Here is an 18,922-nt window from a genome sequence, read left to right as displayed (position 1 = left end):
CTAACTTCTTAACAGTATGTTCTTACGGCATCCTATACTTCTCCCTGTGCAAGAGGACTTAGCGGCAGCGCGTAGTATTCTGCTGTCTACACACATCGCTCTGGAAAACATCGAAAATCCTACTGTCTATGTAGCAGGCAGAATGCTACGACGATGTGCTAACAGCTTCATAGCCCTCCCATTGCGAGAAGAGCTTCCTGGGATGCAATTGATGCTGCTACTGCAGAACGAAGGGCCAACATGCAACATCTCATAGCTGCACAGGAGGTGCAGGCCCTGGAGCGGTGTGACGAGTTGAAATCTCGCATCTACTGTAAGGCTACCGAAAGCCTCAAAGCACCAGAGCCGCTTATCATACCAGAGCCTTGGGTACTCTCAGAAGCACCTGTACAGAGATTGGTCGAGCACCCCCTTATGTTTCAACGTTATCTAGAGTTGGAGCGGGGTATCCTTGATCTGATTGAGATTCGAAAATATTTCCTTGAATCACAGATCTGCAAGTCCCCTCAACTCCTCATAACGCCTCAGTTCCGCCAAGAGGTCAAATCTCTTGAGATCCTTGAGAGGCGACGAGAGGATATTCTGGCAAGCCGGTTGCTGGTTGATCTCATACTCGAAGTTTTCCGTCACGTAACGGCTAAGCTTCTCATTGACATCACGAAAAAGGACGAAAAAAAGAAGGCACCTATATCCGAAGCATGCTACCGCCTCATAGCTTATTCAACCTACCCAGGTGGTGTTAGTGAGCTCATTACTGCAGCTCAAAACATTGAGGAAATGGAATTCGAATACCTACCGTGGCGATACAATGCTCTGAACCCTTCATGGGCGACTTCACCAACGCCATCGTTGCCAGAGTCTGCCCCAGTCTTCGCACAACAATCTCCACCAGCCGATGATATACGAACTTCTCCAGAGCAAGTTTCCTCGCTACCATCGACAGAAGACACATCACTCAAGGACCCCACTCGTATACGTGTCAAGTTCCAAGATTGTCTGATAACAAGGACTCCAGGTAAATGACATCCATCTCACCCTCTCAGATCAGCTGGCTAACACTTTACTATTTCCAGCTGTCTGGAGAAAGATAAAGAAAAGCCTACCGGGTATCTCATCTAGTCCACGCAACCCATTGGGTAAGCCAGTCTCGCAGTTTAGACCTCAACGAGCGGTACGAACGGGAGGAAGAGGACATCGTCGAAACTCAGACATGTCGTACCTGACACACCCTATCGTGATGATGGGATTACCCCCAACACCGTACGAGTTCCCGTTTGACAATCCGCGGTCGCCTGAGCCAGCACCAACTCAAGGAGAGCATATACAAAGGCCACCAGAGCGCGCAGGTTCCAGGAAGAGTCACCATTTCCTCACTCCATCTATCGGCCAAGGGTCTACGTCCACTCGACCGGAAACTGCTCACCCACAAGATGCTTGGTCCGCAGCGACCGGTTCGAAACGGCGAGTTTCCTCACTCGCTCGCTCCGTAGACTACGGCGAGCCCAAGAAAGCTAGAATATCTAATTCAAACGAAGCTTGCCTGATCAGCCGCAACGATAGCATCAGCAGTGTAGATCGAACCCAGGAGGATGCCAAACATGATGCAACAGGAGATGGAGATACGGAGATGGGTATGTCGCCCTCCTCCTTGCTCATCCTAGGACACTGACGAACTGATCAGTTGGCAAAGATCACCCGCCATCGAAAACACCGACTCCCAGAATGGCAGTAGCGCTTGCCATAGCTCAAGCGAAGAGGGACGCAAAGTACACGAAAGAGCGCTCTTATTGGCTCTCTGAAGGCTTGGGCAATGATAGCATGTGGGATAAAGGGTACGGGTGGGAAAATGAAGAGGATTAGAAGGCTGGGTTACTACACGTTGCAGATGCGTGACTATCAGTATCATTATTGCATGAAGCGCAATTGCTAGTGCTGCTTAAGAAGAAACTCCTTTCTTTACGTTCTGCATCCAAGTATACCATGACCCATACGTGCTCGATGTATCCTGCATTTTCCTACGTTAAGGACGGGTTACCTCTAGGTTTGTATTTTAATCAAGTACGACTTACGAGGCACGAGCTTGTTACTGCTTGCATATCTCATGACACATCATCACGCGTCCGATGCTAGAACCATCATCTACGAAATAAATATGCCCTTACACCAAAGATCGAAATTGTTACGCCAAGTCCACGTGCGCTCCTCCTATTCGCCCCCGTCTTTCATCTTCCACCATCCTTCATCCTTCTATCACCCGTCCCTTCCACCGCCACACCTGCTCAAGCCTCGCCTCCTATAATCCGCATGCGACAATAACACACGTGTCTTATCTCTCCCGTCTGATTGATAGCAATGTCCCTAGATCGCTTCCCCACCACTAGCGGAACCCGCCGCCCAATCTCCCAGCATCCCGCTTTCGCACCAATCACCGTCCACCTTCCCGAAGTAGCTACGACCTCGGCCCGCGCCCAGCCAGGGTCCCGCACCCCAGCACCTCGAAAGCAAGCCAATGACAGCACACGCGCCGCAGCACGCGTCGATAAAGTGGTCAAGCACGACAAGAAAGTTTGTGGTATTGCCAAGAGGCATCGGAGCTCGCGCGTGAGCGGCGAGATGCTATTCTCCTGCTCTGATAGGCAAGTGCAACTATGAGTTAGTGACGGTGGATTGTCAACGGCTAGGCCGGGCGGCGATGCGGCGATAAAAGTCAGGAACAGGTCAAGTGTAGTGTAGTGTAGCGCGATCGTCATTGATAGAGCACCGGGACCGGGTTCTTGGAACGCATGGTTGCATGGCAGTATGGGGATTATAAGAAGATAGGGCCGGAGCCACAGTTTTTTGGAGGATACCATTCCGAATCACTTTCGTTCCATTCGTTATGGCACCTATAACACGGTTCCTCGCCCTCTCGGCGTCTGTGGCAGTATCTACTGCGCTTACGATTGCAGAGATCAATGGCAACAAGTTCCTCTCGCCTTACAAGGACCAGACTGTTTCGAACGTAACCGGTGTTGTCACAGCGAAGGGGCCTGATGGCCTTTGGTTGCGATCGACAAAGCCCGACAGCGATGAACGGACATCCGAGTCCTTGTACGTTTTCGGTCGCACCTTTGGCGCGAACTTGACGGTTGGCGATACCATTGTCGTGGGAGGAAAGGTGCTCGAGTACCGCTCGAACAAGGACTACATCTACCTGACCGAGCTTTCGGCACCGGTATTACAGGGGCGACTCAGCTCAGGAGCTGCTGTAAAGCCGCTGGTCATTGGCAAAGATACTCGCGACCCACCAAACGAGCAGTACAGCAGTTTGGATGGCGGAGACGTTTTCGCTGTGCCGAACAATGTATCGCAGATCAGCGTTGCGAACCCTGAGCTGCAGCCTAAGAAGTACGGTCTCGACTTCTGGGAGAGCTTGTCTGGCGAGTTAGTTACGGTCAAGAAGCCTACTGTGCTTACCAAGCCCAACCAATACGGCGATACGTGGGTTGCTGGAAACTGGAAGGTGTCGGGTCGCAACGACCGCGGTGGATTGACCATCACCGACAAGGACGCCAACCCAGAGACAATCGTCATCGGCACTCCGCTCGACGGAACCAAGAACCCCACTGACGCCAAGATGGGTGATTCAATTGACGAGATCACTGGTATCGTCAGCTACGCTTTCGGTTTCTACCGAATCCTCCCAACGACCGCGATCAAGGTCACCAAGAGCCAGAAGCCTACCCTTCCTTCAGCGACAAAGCTCGTGTCGAACGGCAAATGCGACGGCATCACCTTTGGCGCCTACAACGTGGAGAACTTGGCACCTACGTCTGACCACCATCCTGACCTGGCAAACCACATTGTGAACTACATGAAGAGTCCAGATATCATCTTCGTACAGGAAGTACAAGACGACAACGGTCCTACAAATGACGCAAGTAAGTGTTCTAGAAAGTTTGCTTGACACCGTTTCCCTCGCTGTTCAGATGCGGTATCCGCTAGCGGGCCACGCACGAGCTGTCCTACCTTTCACGCGTCCTATACATGTTACGATACACACCGTCGGCTTGTGAACCCGTGCATAACTTTAATACTGACCTCTCGCAGTTGTATCCGCAAACCTTACCCTAACCACTCTGACTGCTGCCATCTCAGCTGCAGGCGGCCCCAACTACACATTCACAGACATCGTGCCTGTCGACGATCAGGATGGTGGCCAGCCAGGTGGTAACATCCGTGTCGCCTACCTGTACAAGCCAAATCTGATCCGCCTCTACAAGCCCAACCCAGGTGGTTCGCTCGATGCCAACGAAGTGCTTGCTGGCCCGACGCTCAAGTATAACCCCGGACGTATCGAACCCGCCAATGCTGCGTGGACAGCGAGCCGAAAGCCGTTGGCCGCGCAATGGGAGGTTATCGGAAAGGCCGGCGCGAAGAAGTCGGACGTGTTCTTTACCGTCAATGTACACTTTGGTTCCAAGGGAGGAAGCAGCAGCTTGCACGGAGATGCTCGACCACCTGTCAACGGTGGCGTAGGTAAGTTCATCAAACTGAATCAGCTCATACAATAGTCGCTAACAATGCGCTTCTAGACGATCGTCTTGAGCAGTCCCGTCTCACCGCAAACTTTGTCAAGGTACGTTCAAATGTCGGTTGCGGCTCTATGCGGCACGGCGGCGCGGAGAGGGGTGGCTGCAGCAAGCTTCTCGTACCTTCGTCCTTCGGTGTTACCAAGAACGCCATCTTCGCACGAAAGGAATGCCCTTTTCTGCCCCTGAATCATTGAAATTGGCGAAAAAGACGAGAACATGGCTGACAGTGGAATACAGGATATCCTCTCAAAGGACAAAAACGCCCGCATCGTGACTGCAGGCGACTTTAACGAATTTGCCTTCGTGCAGCCTCTGGAAGAGTACACCAAGATCAGCGGACTCAAGGATATGGACGAGGTAGTCAAGATTGACAAGGTCGAGCGCTACACTTACCTTTTCGACATGAACGCCCAAGAGTTGGACCACATGTTCGTCTCGCCGTCTTTGGCAAAGAAGAGCAAGGCGGAGTTTGAACACATTCACGTAAACACATGGCCAGAATACGACGCGCAAATCAGCGACCACGACCCATCGGTTGCCAGACTGGATGTTTGCGCTTAGACGACGTTGCATACGATAGTTTGCTAGACGCGCATAGCCGACGTCCGCGCTTGATAACACAGATAAATGAATACCAAGAGATAATGCGACCCTGATTCTGGGTGCTCTCGCGAAGTGAAAAAGCAATAAACGCTTGTTGGGGCTTACCTTGCATCTGCTTCTAAATTCGTTGTTGAGATGTCAGTATTGAGTATGGATACCGTCTTTTTATTGCGGCGTGGTTGGTCGCAGAGCCAGGCAATCTCTCTTCAAGCATGTTTACGAAAAGGCGAGCGCACGTTCCCGGCGCTGACGGCTCGCAATGCAGCTGGGGAGCCCTGCCATAGGCGGGAGTATTTGACATGCATTTCGAGTGCGTCGCAGTAACGCAACTAGATGATCGTGCAGCACGTAATTGGGAGATGCAGAGCGTTGAGATGGTGCAAGCAGGCGAGGGGCGAAGTCAACGTTCGCTGATCTGCCTGGAAGCCGTCTGACGGCCACGCGACGAGCACATGGGCGATCAGCTTGGTGTGCTCGTTGGCGTTTCTAGGCATGACATCGTGTACGCCGTCTTGGTGTTTGGATTCGTAGGCTATCCGCCGGGGCAGCGCAACGATTACAAACTGTCTGCGATACCGCTGCGGGGCCACGTGCGAGTAACGCAAATCTTGCTGCAAATGCCGCGCCCAGTGTCGCTTGAACACCGTGGTCCGGGTCCAGCGGACGTTCAAAGTTACCAGAGACCAATGCTATTACTATCCATGATGCTTGTAGGCGGCCATGCAAGGACTAAGCAGCTTCCATTGTTCCGCTGGCGCCATGGGCGTTGGATGGTGCTGGCGAATTGCAGGAGGCCAGTGCTCCATTTATCCGACGCACCAATCTGGGCTCTCGTAAGCTCTACCCCCGGTAGCGGACAGCGGGACTCTCGAGAGCACACCAGGCAAGTTCAGCACCTGGTGAGCGGGGCGGCCTAATCAAGTCCGGCTGATTTTAGCATTGCCAAGCCACTCCACAATTCCCCAGATGGCGGGGAAGAGTCCGCCGTTTGATGTGCATTCCGCTGCTGGAAACTCAACACCACATCGTGGATATCGTCCATTTCTGGGCTCTGTAACACGGCGCCACCGAAACCGCGGAACGAAGCACTGTGAAAAGCTTCGTCCTGCCGGCTGAAAAGCAACACCCTGCCGCCACGTCCCTTATCCGCGGCTCCATGCTGGAGGGCGTTGTGCCAAGGTCTTGGGTGGCGCTTTTGCGAGGCTTCGAATGGTCGCGTCGGCGGTGCCCAGAACTTCCATCTAACGCAAGTCCCGGTCGTTCTGGAACGCAGCAAGTTCCTAATACATGTGCTTGGCCCGGGGCGACGAGGGGCTCTGCCTAAAGACCGACATGGTGGAATAATTGCTTTCGTATGCGCCGCAGTGCTATCGGTCCGCAGTCCTGGCATAGGGATGGGAGTTGGGAGGCTGAAACCCAATCTAAGGACACCCGCTTGGTTTGGATCCGCTGAGTAGACGTCCAACATGATCGGTGAAGCACAAACCATTGTGGATTCCGGCAGCAAGTCGGTTGGTGACAGATTTGACAAACCCAAAGGCAACGTGGTACCGCAGCCGCTAGCGCCAAGTCGAGATATCGCATCATTCCCCCTTCGGCGCCCTTACCACCGCCACGCTCGGACGCAGCAATTGACGGGCTAAGTCAGATCCACAATCTTGTCCCATCCAACCGCCCCATGGGGTCCCGGGTCGCGCTAGCAGCCTAGTCCTATCAACCCCAGCAGGGTCCGTCTCGTTTCGGGAGACACACCTACGGCGTTCGCGAGCCTGAGTACATATAGAGACACTTGGCTGCCCCTCTGGAATGTGTTTCCTCAGACTCTTGTACTCCAGTCCACCCCCAGGCACCAAACACCATGGCAGCCGTACAACAGAAATCCAGCCTCGAGGCCAACGAGAAGGGCCAGGCCATCTATGCCAACGATGTCAGCAGCTCCCAGATCAGTTCTCCGAGTGATCTCGATGAGTATCCCGACCCAGATGCCGGCAAAAGCGATGAGGAGCGCGCCAGACTCGTACGTCTCTCTCTTTCCTCTTGACTGTTCTGCGACGTACTAAAACCATCTAGGACAAAGCACTCGTCTGGAAGATGGACAAGTGGCTGATCCCGTGGCTCTCGCTCTTGTATCTCCTTTCCTTCCTGGACCGTACCAACATTGGAAACGCACGTGTTGCAAACATGGAACCTGCTCTTAAGATGGGAGGTCGTGATTACAACGTCGCCCTCACCATCTTCTTCATCTCCTACGCCGGATTCGAGCCACTTACCAACATCGCCATCAAGAAATGGTCGCCCCGTGTCTTCTTCACCGCCATCATTCTCGCCTGGGGTGTCATCATGACGCTCATGGGTGTTGTCCAGAACAGGGCCGGTCTATTGGCATGTCGGTTCTTCCTCGGAATCGCCGAGGCGGGTCTGTTTCCTGGTGTCAACTACTACCTTTCGTAAGTTACTCTATCACGGAGCCGGACGTCATGCTAACAATGCGACAGCTGCTGGTACAAGCGCCAGGAACTTGGTTTCCGTGCCGCCCTGTTCTTCTCCGCCGCAGCACTCGCTGGTTCTTTCGGCGGTTTGCTGGCCGCCGCTATCACTGAGATGGACGGAGTAGGCGGTTACGAAGGTTGGCGATGGATCTGTATGTTCCCACATCCTAACCATGTTACTCTTGCTAATCTGAATAGTCATCATTGAGGGTCTGATGACAGTCTTTGTCGGTATCTTCTGTTGGTGGATGGTTTTCGACTTCCCGGACACGGCCCGATTCCTTAACCCCGAAGAGAAGCTACGAGCTGTACGCCGACTCAAGCTGGATGGACAAGCCCGCGCCAAGGTTGGAAGCATCGACCGTCGACATGTATTTGCCGCCCTTCGCGACTGGAAGACCTGGGGGTATGCTGTCATCTACATGGGTTGCCTTTGCCCATTGTACGTTTTCTCGCTCTTCCTCCCGACTATCCTTCTCGCCATGGGTCACAAAGGCACAAAGGCCCAGCTTTTGTCCGTCCCACCTTACGCCTGTGCTGCCGCTTTGACAGTTGCTGTCGGTTGGATCGCCGATAGGACAAAGTTGCGCGGTATCTGCAACATGGCCGTGTCTTTGATTGGATGCATCGGTTTCGCAATGTTGCTCGCCACCACGAACCCGCATGTCCAGTACGCTGCCACTTTCCTAGGCGCCATGGGTATCTACCCCACAGTTTCCAACACGCTGACATGGGCTTCCAACAACGTCGAGGGTTCGCTCAAGCGTGGTGTCATGGTTGGTGTCGTTGTCGGCTGGGGTAACATGAACGGTGTCGTGTCCTCCAACATTTACAACAAGTGGGAGGCCCCACACTACCGCACTGGCCACGGTATCGTCCTTGCCTACATGTTCTTGTTCTTGTTCGGTGGAACTCTCTTCATGCACGTCATGCTGAAGCGTGAGAACAAGCTCAGGAAGGAGGGTAAGCGCGACCACTGGGTGCAGGGCAAGACCGAGGACGAGATCGATGACATGGGTGACGTACGACCGGACTTCTACTACACTACCTAAGCGTCGGTGGTGTCATTGTGTAATTGTGTTTTCGAAATCGGCTCGCGCAATCGATATACCAGTAGTTCTTTCAAAACTTATACCCAAAATTGTGGGTGACTTGTCCAATCTTCTATGAATTAATGATGAGTAATGTGGGTTCATAGGTGGTCAATGACCATGCATCATATGAGATGTGGACCTTTGAATTGTACATACCTGTTTTACATGGCCAACTTGTTTGTGTAAACTATGCCGAAGGTGTTAGTGAAGCCTAGCAGGAGTTGTGGTTTTGGCAGCTGTCGCAACCTCGGGAATCGCAGTGAGGCTGACAGCCACAAATTAGCCGCAGTATCCACTGTGCCGTTCGTCCGAGGTAATTTGGGCAATATGCCTTTTGATGCGGGAAAACAATTCCTCGATGAACCATAGCGACAGAAAACAATCATTGGAATCGTTGGAAGAACAGGTCGATGTATGGAGAGGGTGGGAGAATGCAGCGTTGGCGATACGCGGCGAGGTTCGTAGTAAGGAAGGTTATGACGTTATCTGCGCGGTGTAGGGAACGGGTGGTCTCCATCGCCAAAACGCACGAACACTTCTTCTTTCTCTCAGTCCTCCTTGTCTCCTACGTCTCTCGACAGCACATCGCAGACTGTGTGGTGATTGCCAGTAGTTTCGATAACGATTTCTGTCATCTTGCGCGTAGCCGATTTCGCTACCTCGAAACATTAGTCATGTCATCACCAGCCATCACAGGGAGCTTCGGAGCTACCTTACTCAACATCTGGATGGATGCATAGGACACATAGTTCGGTTGTTGGCGGATTCAAGATGATACGATACTGGCGAAGACGTGGGAGGGCGAGCGGTCAGACAACGAGGACTACGCACAACATATAAGCCCGACATCGCCAGTCTCCCCCACCTTCACGAGACACTCCAAGCCCATGGCACATCTCATAGCATTGGCCCTAATAAGCAAAGGATGCTGGATTCGCAGAATGCACTGAGGGCAGATCGCCAAGGCACTCCGCGGAGCGGCTTCCGGCTTATATCCGTGGACGAGCATGTCCAAGAGAGCTCAGCGCTTGGGGACCACGTAAGAGAGGGATGTTGATATCCGCTGTACCGAAAGCCTGCACCATGTAAAGAGATGACGATATTGGCAAATAGTGCATGCAGAAGCTGGGCAACGTCCACTAGATGGACTGATTGATACTGTGTATTCTTGCTCAGCTAGGTCTTACACGTTGACTAGAAAGTTTCATTCTCGACACATATGAACCATGACACAAACTCTGCAAGAGGAGTCGAATCATAGACGCAAGCGCAACCAGCAACGAGATTTTGGCCCAACCTTCTCTAGAGCAGTGTCCTGTCATTCCTTCTGCTAGCTCCTAGATAAAGAAGTCCTTGGCCGTAACCGAACCATTACAATAGAAGACTATCCGAGCCTCGGAGGCACTCGGCTGACAGTTGCAAGAGTAGTTGTCCGAAGAGTGACGCGTAGACTTCTCTATAGAAGGACCATTGTTTACCGGTTGCATACCCAGACTCTTGTCTCCCACCCAGAGGCTTAGCATACTTTGGTTCAGTGTGGGCAGTCTGTAACCTAACATGAACAGTGGAGTGGAGGAGGCGCCGTCGGTCCCCAAAAAACATGTACTAGGCCTACTGCTCCATGTGAGCCACCGTTTCCTTCGCCACACTTGCATGGCACGTGCCACCCTCAACTGCTCGCGTTTTTGTTACAAGCGAGGCGTGTGCTGTTGCGGCCGTCATGATGAGCAGGCAAATCGTCCAAGAGTTCATCGTCTTCTTTATGGAGTAGGTACGAGAAAGGAATCTTGAATTATGGGCTTATGGGCGGGTAGTGTTGGTTTTGTGCGTTGAATCCGTTGACAATGCTCTCAGTGAAGTCGAAGATCAAGAACTCCGCAGTTGCCAAAGTGACAAGAGAGGTGGGGGCAGGAAGAGTGAGACGCATTCTACCAGAGCCTGATGAGCAGTTTGAACATTTCGATGGCCGCATTCATCTTTCCATTTGTAGAGCGTTTTGGTACACTTTTCTCGATTGCCATCATGCGGGAGAGTTTTGGAATGATGTAACCCTCGAAATCTCTAGCAGGGAGTCCATACAGGGTACAAGGTGCAAAAGCTTAAGTCTGGATGATGATGCCTGCCTGGATGCAAAAGCGATGAACGATTTAACGAAGAAAATCAAGAAAGAGAGTTGCATATATTTTTGAAACATGCACTCAGGTTGATATGTTTCCGATGACCAGAAGTATGTCCAATCATGCGTCAACAGGGTATGACTTTGGAAACTCCGACCACAGCACGCCATCCGTGTGTTGTCATTGGTTTTGGAAAGTCGCAAACAATCGAATGTAAGAGAATAAGACAGTGAATAATGAGAACCTAAATACGACGCGTTCCGTCGCGCGAATAGTAGGCGCATGGTTCGACGAGCAAGAATCTCAAAAGACTTCATTGCTGTCAATCAGGCGCGGACTGAGACGTATGGAGATGCAGTCTTGAGAAGAGCCCCTGGTTGCTGATATGTAATATACCACGAGTGTACCTCCAAGGTCTGTGCAACATCAACCTCATGAGTGAATCTGGCACAATACGGTGAACACCTCTAGGCCACATGATAACCGCACTATATGACAATGACAAGCTCCCTTCTGTTCGTCACACAGCGCCTTGACCTCTACTAGTTCGAGCTACCAAAGAAACCTTTCACATGGTTTAGGTCGTCCAAGTTTTTGCGGTAACACATCATCCTGAAAATGGGCTTTGGGGTATGCTTTTGCTTTGCGTAGTGGGTTGTCCTACAAACATGTCACCATTCCTGTTATGTTTTGGAATACGTTGGCCAGGAGAAACCACAACATGGAATGTAGGGCCTCATAATTTTCGTGAATGCATGTGAAGTTTGTGATTGAAGGAAGACGAAGAGGTGAGACGAATTTATATTGCGCTCGGATCCAGACCATGGATCAGCGCCCAGTTTGTTTTTGAAGCTCTATCAGGAACACAGCGAGACATCCGCCATGCTATATGCGTTGCTGTCATTCCGACAGAAGCATGGGAAATGAGGTAATCGTTTCAAGGAACAGATCCATACTGCAATCACGAGTGTCTTCTGAAAATCAGAACGCTTTTGTTGTATACGGACGACAGGACAAGCGCAGCAAAAACAAGCTTTTGTACTCGTTTCCGTAATCAGGGCATAGTGGTCCTCCACGTAGTTCTTCGAATTGAAAGTAGGTCCAGAGTCCGATCATGGATCGATAGTGAATGCATTTTGAAACATTTTTGTAAACGACCAAAGAGCCATGTCCAATATAAGAACTTCAAATGCTGATTTCCAGATCTTCCACGCCACATGTGGATGTTGTATCTAGTTTTGAATCTTGAGAATATAGAAGATAGGTGTTGAGCAAAAAGGAGAGGAAACGAATACCGAGAGACTACTTATACTTCTGCGACTGGTCATCAGCCGCTCGGCTTTTGGCACATAGTGCCGATGCATACTCCAGCTGTTGAAGTTAATGGAGCGGCAGCGGTCCGTCCCTTCCCTGGCTGCCACACGCACTCATGCAACATCCAGCGCAGGCTTTCCAGTTATCAACGATGATCAAACACACGCATATTGGGGGAATCTTGATAGAAGTAATTACAGCTGGCGACGTATCGCTCAGCGGCTGGTGAAATAAATATTGGGTATCAAAACTAGAAAGATCGCTATGCTACTTTTGCTTAAGATGTCAGCTCGGTAACTGCATCCCAGACCGATGACCAAATCGACCTCCTCTCAACGTGCGATGCCTGACTCTGCTCTGCTAGCAAGCGGCGCGCTTCTTCGAGCTCAGCCTCCCACGCCAACACCGCGTCCTTCTCATCTCGGATCGCAATGTCTGTGGGTGCAAGCGCTGCAGCTTCCTCAATGAGGGTGACGGCTCTGACGCTGTTGGCGGTGTCACGCATCAGCCTCAAGCACCTCGCATGACGGAACAGCATTTTAGCCGACTGCTGGTTGCTCGGCGTCCATGTAGCGCCGGCGTGCTGCGCAAAACGTGCAGCCGCGGTCTCGCACTTGCGCAGATGCTGGATCGCAACGCGACCGTTTCGCTGCACAAGAGGTCCTTGAGATTGGTCATTGGCCATGTCCACTTGCAGGAACTGGGCGTGGAAAAGGTTCAGGGTGAAGTAGAGATCGGCGGTCTTGTTCACAAAGTCCTCCCCACCAGCCTTCTGCAGACCAGTCCAGGAGGAGCTATGGCGCATGCGCTCGAGAGTGCGCATCGCATAAGCCCATGATTCGGAAGCAGAGTAAAAGTTGTTTTGCTGCCACTGGCGCTTGCCGACATCTACACCAGTGCCGATCTCCTCAATTGTCGCGTCAGGCTCTGTCCAGCGGGGCTGTGCGACCTGGTTCCTCACGCTATCCACAAGGGCTGCATCGACAAATCCAGAGATCTTGATATCGGGCACACCGCGGAGAGATGACGCAATAGGCTCTAGCAGGCGCTCTTGGATCTTTGGGGTGAAGAATCGAGTGTGCGCGTAGTTCAACCTGATGCTTGCGTTGATGGAGGCGTGCTCGCTTGTGGTCGAGTTCGCGTCCGCCATTACGCTCTCAATGTCTAGCTGCTCGCACAACTTCGGCAAGTCAGATCGCAGCATCATGATCTCGAATTCAGAGAACTGGAATGGAGATGGCGCAAACACAGGCTTGGAAAGCGTGATGTGCATGACGTGGCCATCGAAAAGGCTCACTTTGCGCGCATCGGTTGTGATTACTGGGATACCTTCGCCGAGAAACAGGTTCCGGGAGTCCAGACCTCGGCAGGTGATGCGGACGAATTGGTTGCGCTTAATCATGTAGTCTGACGCTTCTGCGTAAATTTGCTTGTTCGCGCGAAGAAGTGACGATGAAGGGTTGCTTGGGCTGCGTCGGCTCAGCTTGCTGCTCATGCTTGGGTCTTGCTCGACTTCATCTTCCCAGGAGCATAGTAGAAGGTCGTAGATGTTGTTTCGAATCTCTCCAGGTAGATCCAGAAAGCGGAATGGTTGCGTTGCTTGGGTAGAGGACATGATGGCGGTTGTTGTTGATGATGTTTCGTGGGCGTGGATTATTCTGGCAAAGGTTGTTTGGGTTTGTCGCAAGGAGTATGTGTCGCTGTGGAATGTCGCTGTGGTAGTAGGGTTGCTGGGCAAGGAAGTCGCTCAGGAAGTGTTGCTATGGAATGATGCGTGTCAATGATCAAGAAAAAGATGTCGCTGTGGAAGTTTGTCGCTGTGGAAAGTTTTTGTCGCTAGGCCTGTTGGGTCTACATATATACTTGACGCATATGATGGGGAGATGTTGAGTAAAAGAAGCGGTAAAAGATTTGATTCGTGTGTCAAGAATTCGCAATTCGCTGGGAAATTTTCGTAGTCTGAGCTCAAACGTGCATGGACTAGATGTGTCGAAAATTGACTCGCGGCTTTCTTTGGGGAAACTCGGGGAGCACGAGCGTTCTTATGCTGGCGGTAGAATGTTCGCCGGATGGGAAGTGGACCCGCGAAAGCGCTGCTGGGAAATGTGTCAAGTTTGTCGGTTCAGGCGGATCCGTTAGAGACTGTCGTGCGGAGAAGCGTGTATGGTAGGGCCTGACGCTGCACAGTGATGTCGGTCGAGACAGCGTTAGGCGATGTTAGTCTCTAGCTTACGATCTTTCCCGAAGGGATCTTTTTGCTCTCCCCGACGGAAAACCATCCGCGAGCGCCAGGCAAATAGGGGTCTACGGCTTTCGTTCGATATGACTTCGGGGAAACAGGACATTCCTCGGACTTACTCCGTCTAGTAGATCCCCAGATTCGAGTACTTGTAATGGAGTTGCGCCCACAGAAGCCACAGTCGACTTCCCCGGCCCCCTCCGCACTAAACAGCACACGACCCCCAGATGACCGCCATTTCTGCGCCTGCTTTGTTGAGCGGAGACAGAGTGACATAAGGACCACTAGCGAGCTCAGGTGGCCTAGAGAGATGGGGCAGATATGCAGCAGCGCCACAAGTGACCGGAACATGCATTCCTCAAGCAGCAGGTCCTATTACTAGAGGCCCTATCCATGGTGAGGTACAAAGAGTTAAGACTCTCCCCTCACTCTGTTGCGAGATCAGTGTGCCGACTTCCCCGCTAGCGTACGTGAAGTGAGGAACATGTCATCTACACGTAACTAGGTAGTATTCGTCGCGAGTGGGTAATCGAAGCGATGGAGGGACATTCTCCATTGCATCCTTCTTGCTCAGTCAGTGGTACTGCAGGAACAACACCGCATCTGGAATACTGCACAAAGGCTCGAATGTCTGCTCGAATACACTGAGAAATGGTTCTAATCAAGCAGCAGCACAGTGGCGGTCTACTACGCTGGGCTTGGCTATGTTGGTGAAACAGTGTGCTGAACCAGTTCCAGTTGTTCGGTAGCATGCTGCATATGAATCCTGGGTAAGGAGTCTGACCCCCTGTCATGTCCTTGTATTCAATACAATCACTCATTGTATTGCCTTCTTTCCGCTCTTCCCTTTCCTTTTACACCTGCTCGCTTCTTCCATGTCTTCCAACCACATCTTTCCACTAGCCTCGATATCCTCCCGATCCTTTGACTCCTTTACCAGTATCTGATACGCCTCGTTTGCCGCCTCATCCATTTCCGACCCAAACCCATCTGTGCTATATCCTTGCACGCTAAACCACACGCACCCCAGTGGGACCACGTTACCCTTTTGTAGCCATTGTCGCATAAGATCTAACCACATCTTCACTGCTTCCTCCCGGCTGCCGGAGTTTTTCAGGAAAGTTGCAATGTTATGCACAACACATTCTGGTATGGGATACTCGTGGAACCTAGGCCCGACATACCAAACGGCGTCGAAGACCTTGAGTTTTGGGAAACGTTGCGAGATGACATGCGCATCCCTCAAAATCTCGCAGAAGGTCTCTCCAGGCTTTTGACGCTTGTGAAAATGGCCTGTACCATCACCTCCGCTAGCAATACTGTCATGGCTCGGCGCCATGCCCCACATCCCAAGGGGTCGGGCAATAGTGTCGTGGTATACATGGCTCACACTCGTCAATGCGTCCGCTGCCGGATCAGGGAACAGACGAAGTAGGCCGGTAAGTGGCTTGCGGTAGCCTTCGCGTGGACTATATGAAGAGGATAGCCAAACGGTGTTGCTCCTGCCAAACATCTGTGACGCTTCATAGTGGACTTGCTTGGAAACCAGGAGGAGGTTCACGATATCGGAGCTAGGCCTGTCCTGAAGGTCTCTCTTGGTTTGCGTCGTGTAATGTACTCCCCCTGGGACATGGACAACGTAGTGATATATTCTATCTCGCAGCTCTCGTGGAAAGTCGAAGAGCTTGAAGGCGCCAGTCCATTTAGGTAGAACTTGCTCCTTTGGAGGGATATTATCAGGACAACCGCGTGCTATGGTGTAGGAGCCTGGGGAATGAGACGACAAATCTGATGGGGATGCACGTGTGAGGAGCAGCGGGCCCAGTGCTGCTTGGAGTTCAGGAATACATGACTTGTCTTGGTCGGGAGGGGCCATGGCGTTCAAGAGGAAGTCTTGAAAGGTCTCTATTTGTTTCGTTTTTGAATCTGTGATAGTCGCACACGGTGAGCGATGGTTCTAGTATTGATTGATGAAGGTGAATCAAAGAAGTGTGTACGTCGCGATGCATGGTATATATTCACTACATGCACTGCCACAGTGAGTCAAGGTGTGGCTTTAAGTCGGCACTTTGTATGATGGTAGCGCGACGGAACCCTAACTTAGCGTACTTGACTCACCGCTGCGACGCATTATTGGCTCGACAGCATGGTAAGGCATGCAGTCTACAAAGTGTAGCGTTGCGGAGGAGTCGCGATGGACTGCCACTGGAATCACTTTGATGCCATACGGTGTGACAGTGTGGCTGTGGGCGACGATACCTCGGTGGCCTCAAAATCCACGGCGTAGCGACGAGGCCTCATGTCTGCGTTATGACAAAGTGAAATGCATGCTCAATCATGAGTGCACTCTCGGTATTGCGCATGCGATTGCGGTAGAGTTCAGGGTGGAAGGTGGCAGGAGGGGTGAGGTGTTTGTGAAAGCGGGTGTCAGCCGTAGCTCCGACGCCCAGCCGAAGAAGCACTGACGTTCAAGATTCGCAAAACCTCCCGCAGCTTTCCCACACCACCACCTCCTCTCATCCAGTCCAACCCAGTCTCACGTTCCTCACCCGAATCACAGACATCATGTTCGCTGCCAGACAAGCTTTCTTCCAGGGCTCGCGCCGCTGCTTCTCGGCCTCGGCCCGCCAGGTATGCATATTCCCGGAAGTCGCGACTGTTTTGTTGGTGGGGCGGTTGGCCGCGCTGCGAGATGGCCATGCCATTGGGACAATTGCAGCTCAAGATGCTGACTTTTTATCCTGCAGAACTCCAAGGTCACCGTTCTCGGTGCCGCTGGTGGCATTGGTCAGCCATTGTCCCTGCTGCTCAAGCTCAACCCCAGGGTTAGCAAGCTCTCCCTCTACGACATCCGTCTAGCTCCCGGTAAGCTCCAGTCAATTATACACGCGATGCTGTAGTCCTGACAAACGTGATACAGGTGTCGCTGCCGACATTGGCCACATCAACACCAAGAGCGAGGTACGAGAGACGCTCCGAATTCATCCGCGAACCATCTGCTGATACACGACAAGGTCATCGGCCATGACGCCACTCCCTCAGGTCTCGCCGACGCCCTCAAGGGTGCTGAGATCGTTGTCATCCCCGCTGGTGTTCCCCGCAAGCCCGGCATGACCCGTGATGGTGAGCATGGAAACGGCGCATGTTTTGGACACAACTAATCATGCAACAGACTTGTTCAACACCAACGCCTCCATCGTCCGCGACCTCGCCAAGGCCGTCGCTGACCACGCTCCCGAGGCCAACGTTCTCATCATCTCCAACCCCGTACGTTCATTTCAATCGCTTTGGCGCAGATCCGAATTTTGACAGTTTTAGGTCAACTCCACCGTCCCCATCACCGCCGAGGTCTTCAAGTCCAAGGGCGTCTACAACCCCAAGCGTCTCTTTGGTGTCACCACCCTTGACGTTGTCCGTGCCTCTCGCTTCATCTCCCAGCTGAAGAACACCGACCCCGCCACCGAGAACATCACTGTCATCGGCGGTCACTCCGGCGCTACCATCGTTCCCCTCCTCTCCCAATCCGGCTACAACCTTGAGGGCGAGCAGCTCAAGAACTACATCCACCGTGTCCAGTTCGGTGGTGACGAGGTCGTCCAGGCCAAGGACGGTGCTGGTTCTGCCACTCTCTCCATGGCCATGGCCGGTGCCCGTTTCGCCGAGTCGCTCCTCAAGGCTGCCCAGGGCCAGAAGAACGTCATCGAGCCCACCTTCGTCGACTCTCCTCTGTTCAAGGACCAGGGCTGCGACTACTTCTCCACCAACGTTGAGCTCGGCCCCAACGGTGTTGAGAAGATCCACCCCGTCGGCAAGATCACCGACCACGAGCAGAGCCTCCTCGACGCTTGCGTCGCTGACCTCGCCAAGAACATCAAGAAGGGTGTTGAGTGGGTCAAGCAGAACCCATAAATTCCTAAAAGAATTTATGAGTGTGTACAATAATAATGACGTGAGCTACGGGTTCTGGATTGGACTGGGTTTAGTTACCATGTCGTAAACTTTGATCTGTACCTTAGCATGCCAAAATCAACTCCTTACGATTCTCCAGCCGGTTGTCGCTTAGCTGTGACTACCTTGCACATGTACTGACGCGATTTCAAGCATCCCGTTTCCACGACTCAACGTCTGCAAAATGCACGGACAGCGCCAAGTTCGATACAGTAACCGGTCACGCTGCAACATTAATAGAGCGGAACGCTCCAAGGCTTATCTCCATCAAGCTGCCAAGCTCTCAGTGCCAGGCAGTCTCACTTTGGGTGACGTGGGTGGACAGCCAGAAGCGAGAATTGCTAACTACATTCTCTCGTCCGGATCCTACGATAGAAAATCAAGGTCGAGGACTCTCGCACGCGATAGCGATTCTATTGGATTTCTTGAAACATGTCCCGCGCGATGTACATGCCATGTGGTGTTGGAATTTGTAGCCTCTTACACCTACGCCTCGCACTGTTACAGTCGTACTATCACTGTACAACATACTTACCCTGTTAGA

At 52.3% G+C, this 18,922-nt stretch overlaps 7 protein-coding genes across 7 annotated transcripts; 5 read left to right on the top strand and 2 right to left on the bottom strand.

Moving 5' to 3' along the window:
* Positions 1-240: 240 nt before the first annotated feature.
* On the top strand, positions 241-1,860 carry CC77DRAFT_1062627 (hypothetical protein; the record flags this gene model as incomplete). Its single annotated transcript, XM_018528548.1, has 3 exons — positions 241-1,015; positions 1,074-1,631; positions 1,682-1,860. The coding sequence occupies 3 exons, from the start codon at positions 241-243 to the stop codon at positions 1,858-1,860; spliced, it is 1,512 nt and encodes a 503-aa protein (XP_018384908.1).
* A 905-nt stretch (positions 1,861-2,765) lies between these two features.
* CC77DRAFT_167522 (endonuclease/exonuclease/phosphatase family protein-like protein) lies at positions 2,766-5,224 on the top strand. The gene is made up of 4 exons (XM_018530406.1): positions 2,766-3,920; positions 4,090-4,518; positions 4,575-4,618; positions 4,812-5,224. The coding sequence occupies exons 1-4, from the start codon at positions 2,879-2,881 to the stop codon at positions 5,133-5,135; spliced, it is 1,839 nt and encodes a 612-aa protein (XP_018384907.1). The 5' UTR covers positions 2,766-2,878; the 3' UTR covers positions 5,136-5,224.
* Positions 5,225-6,873: 1,649 nt separating this feature from the next.
* CC77DRAFT_167711 (hypothetical protein) lies at positions 6,874-8,972 on the top strand. The gene is made up of 5 exons (XM_018530408.1): positions 6,874-7,194; positions 7,248-7,624; positions 7,673-7,818; positions 7,865-8,809; positions 8,865-8,972. Exons 1-4 carry the CDS (start codon positions 7,036-7,038, stop codon positions 8,716-8,718), a joined length of 1,536 nt encoding a protein of 511 aa, XP_018384906.1. The 5' UTR covers positions 6,874-7,035; the 3' UTR covers positions 8,719-8,809; positions 8,865-8,972.
* Positions 8,945-9,542, top strand: CC77DRAFT_167541 (hypothetical protein). Its single transcript, XM_018530407.1, has one exon. The coding sequence runs from the start codon at positions 9,171-9,173 to the stop codon at positions 9,498-9,500; it is 330 nt and encodes a 109-aa protein (XP_018384905.1). The 5' UTR covers positions 8,945-9,170; the 3' UTR covers positions 9,501-9,542.
* A 2,740-nt stretch (positions 9,543-12,282) lies between these two features.
* Positions 12,283-14,178, bottom strand: CC77DRAFT_167288 (hypothetical protein). The gene is made up of 2 exons (XM_018530405.1): positions 13,964-14,178; positions 12,283-13,828 (listed from the first exon to the last, which is right to left on the bottom strand). Exon 2 carries the CDS (start codon positions 13,804-13,806, stop codon positions 12,469-12,471), a length of 1,338 nt encoding a protein of 445 aa, XP_018384904.1. The 5' UTR covers positions 13,807-13,828; positions 13,964-14,178; the 3' UTR covers positions 12,283-12,468.
* Positions 14,179-15,247: 1,069 nt separating this feature from the next.
* Positions 15,248-16,306, bottom strand: CC77DRAFT_938533 (hypothetical protein; the record flags this gene model as incomplete). The annotated part of the gene is made up of 1 exon (XM_018534618.1): positions 15,248-16,306. One exon carries the CDS (start codon positions 16,304-16,306, stop codon positions 15,248-15,250), a length of 1,059 nt encoding a protein of 352 aa, XP_018384903.1.
* Positions 16,307-16,995: 689 nt separating this feature from the next.
* Positions 16,996-18,339, top strand: CC77DRAFT_938580 (malate dehydrogenase; the record flags this gene model as incomplete). The annotated part of the gene is made up of 6 exons (XM_018534623.1): positions 16,996-17,061; positions 17,178-17,295; positions 17,351-17,391; positions 17,445-17,553; positions 17,603-17,697; positions 17,749-18,339. The coding sequence occupies 6 exons, from the start codon at positions 16,996-16,998 to the stop codon at positions 18,337-18,339; spliced, it is 1,020 nt and encodes a 339-aa protein (XP_018384902.1).
* Positions 18,340-18,922: the final 583 nt, after the last annotated feature.

The sequence above is a fragment of the Alternaria alternata genome, assembly GCF_001642055.1.
Source record: "Alternaria alternata strain SRC1lrK2f unplaced genomic scaffold CC77scaffold_13, whole genome shotgun sequence".
Lineage (NCBI taxonomy): Eukaryota > Fungi > Ascomycota > Dothideomycetes > Pleosporales > Pleosporaceae > Alternaria > Alternaria alternata.
This window is presented reverse-complemented; position numbering and strand designations above follow the sequence as displayed.

What these genes read in the sequence shown, in the direction of transcription:
- CC77DRAFT_167522 (XM_018530406.1), top strand. Translation starts at nt 2,879, where the DNA reads ATGGCACCTATAACACGGTTCCTCGCCCTCTCGGCGTCTGTGGCAGTA. An exon ending in CGGTCCTACAAATGACGCAA is followed by an intron (nt 3,921 to 4,089) that starts GTAAGTGTTCTA and finishes GACCTCTCGCAG; the next exon opens with TTGTATCCGCAAACCTTACC. An exon ending in TCACCGCAAACTTTGTCAAG is followed by an intron (nt 4,619 to 4,811) that starts GTACGTTCAAAT and finishes AGTGGAATACAG; the next exon opens with GATATCCTCTCAAAGGACAA.
- CC77DRAFT_167711 (XM_018530408.1), top strand. Translation starts at nt 7,036, where the DNA reads ATGGCAGCCGTACAACAGAAATCCAGCCTCGAGGCCAACGAGAAGGGC. An exon ending in GGTGTCAACTACTACCTTTC is followed by an intron (nt 7,625 to 7,672) that starts GTAAGTTACTCT and finishes ACAATGCGACAG; the next exon opens with CTGCTGGTACAAGCGCCAGG. An exon ending in CGAAGGTTGGCGATGGATCT is followed by an intron (nt 7,819 to 7,864) that starts GTATGTTCCCAC and finishes TAATCTGAATAG; the next exon opens with TCATCATTGAGGGTCTGATG.
- CC77DRAFT_167541 (XM_018530407.1), top strand. Translation starts at nt 9,171, where the DNA reads ATGTATGGAGAGGGTGGGAGAATGCAGCGTTGGCGATACGCGGCGAGG.
- CC77DRAFT_167288 (XM_018530405.1), bottom strand. Translation starts at nt 13,806, where the DNA reads ATGTCCTCTACCCAAGCAACGCAACCATTCCGCTTTCTGGATCTACCT.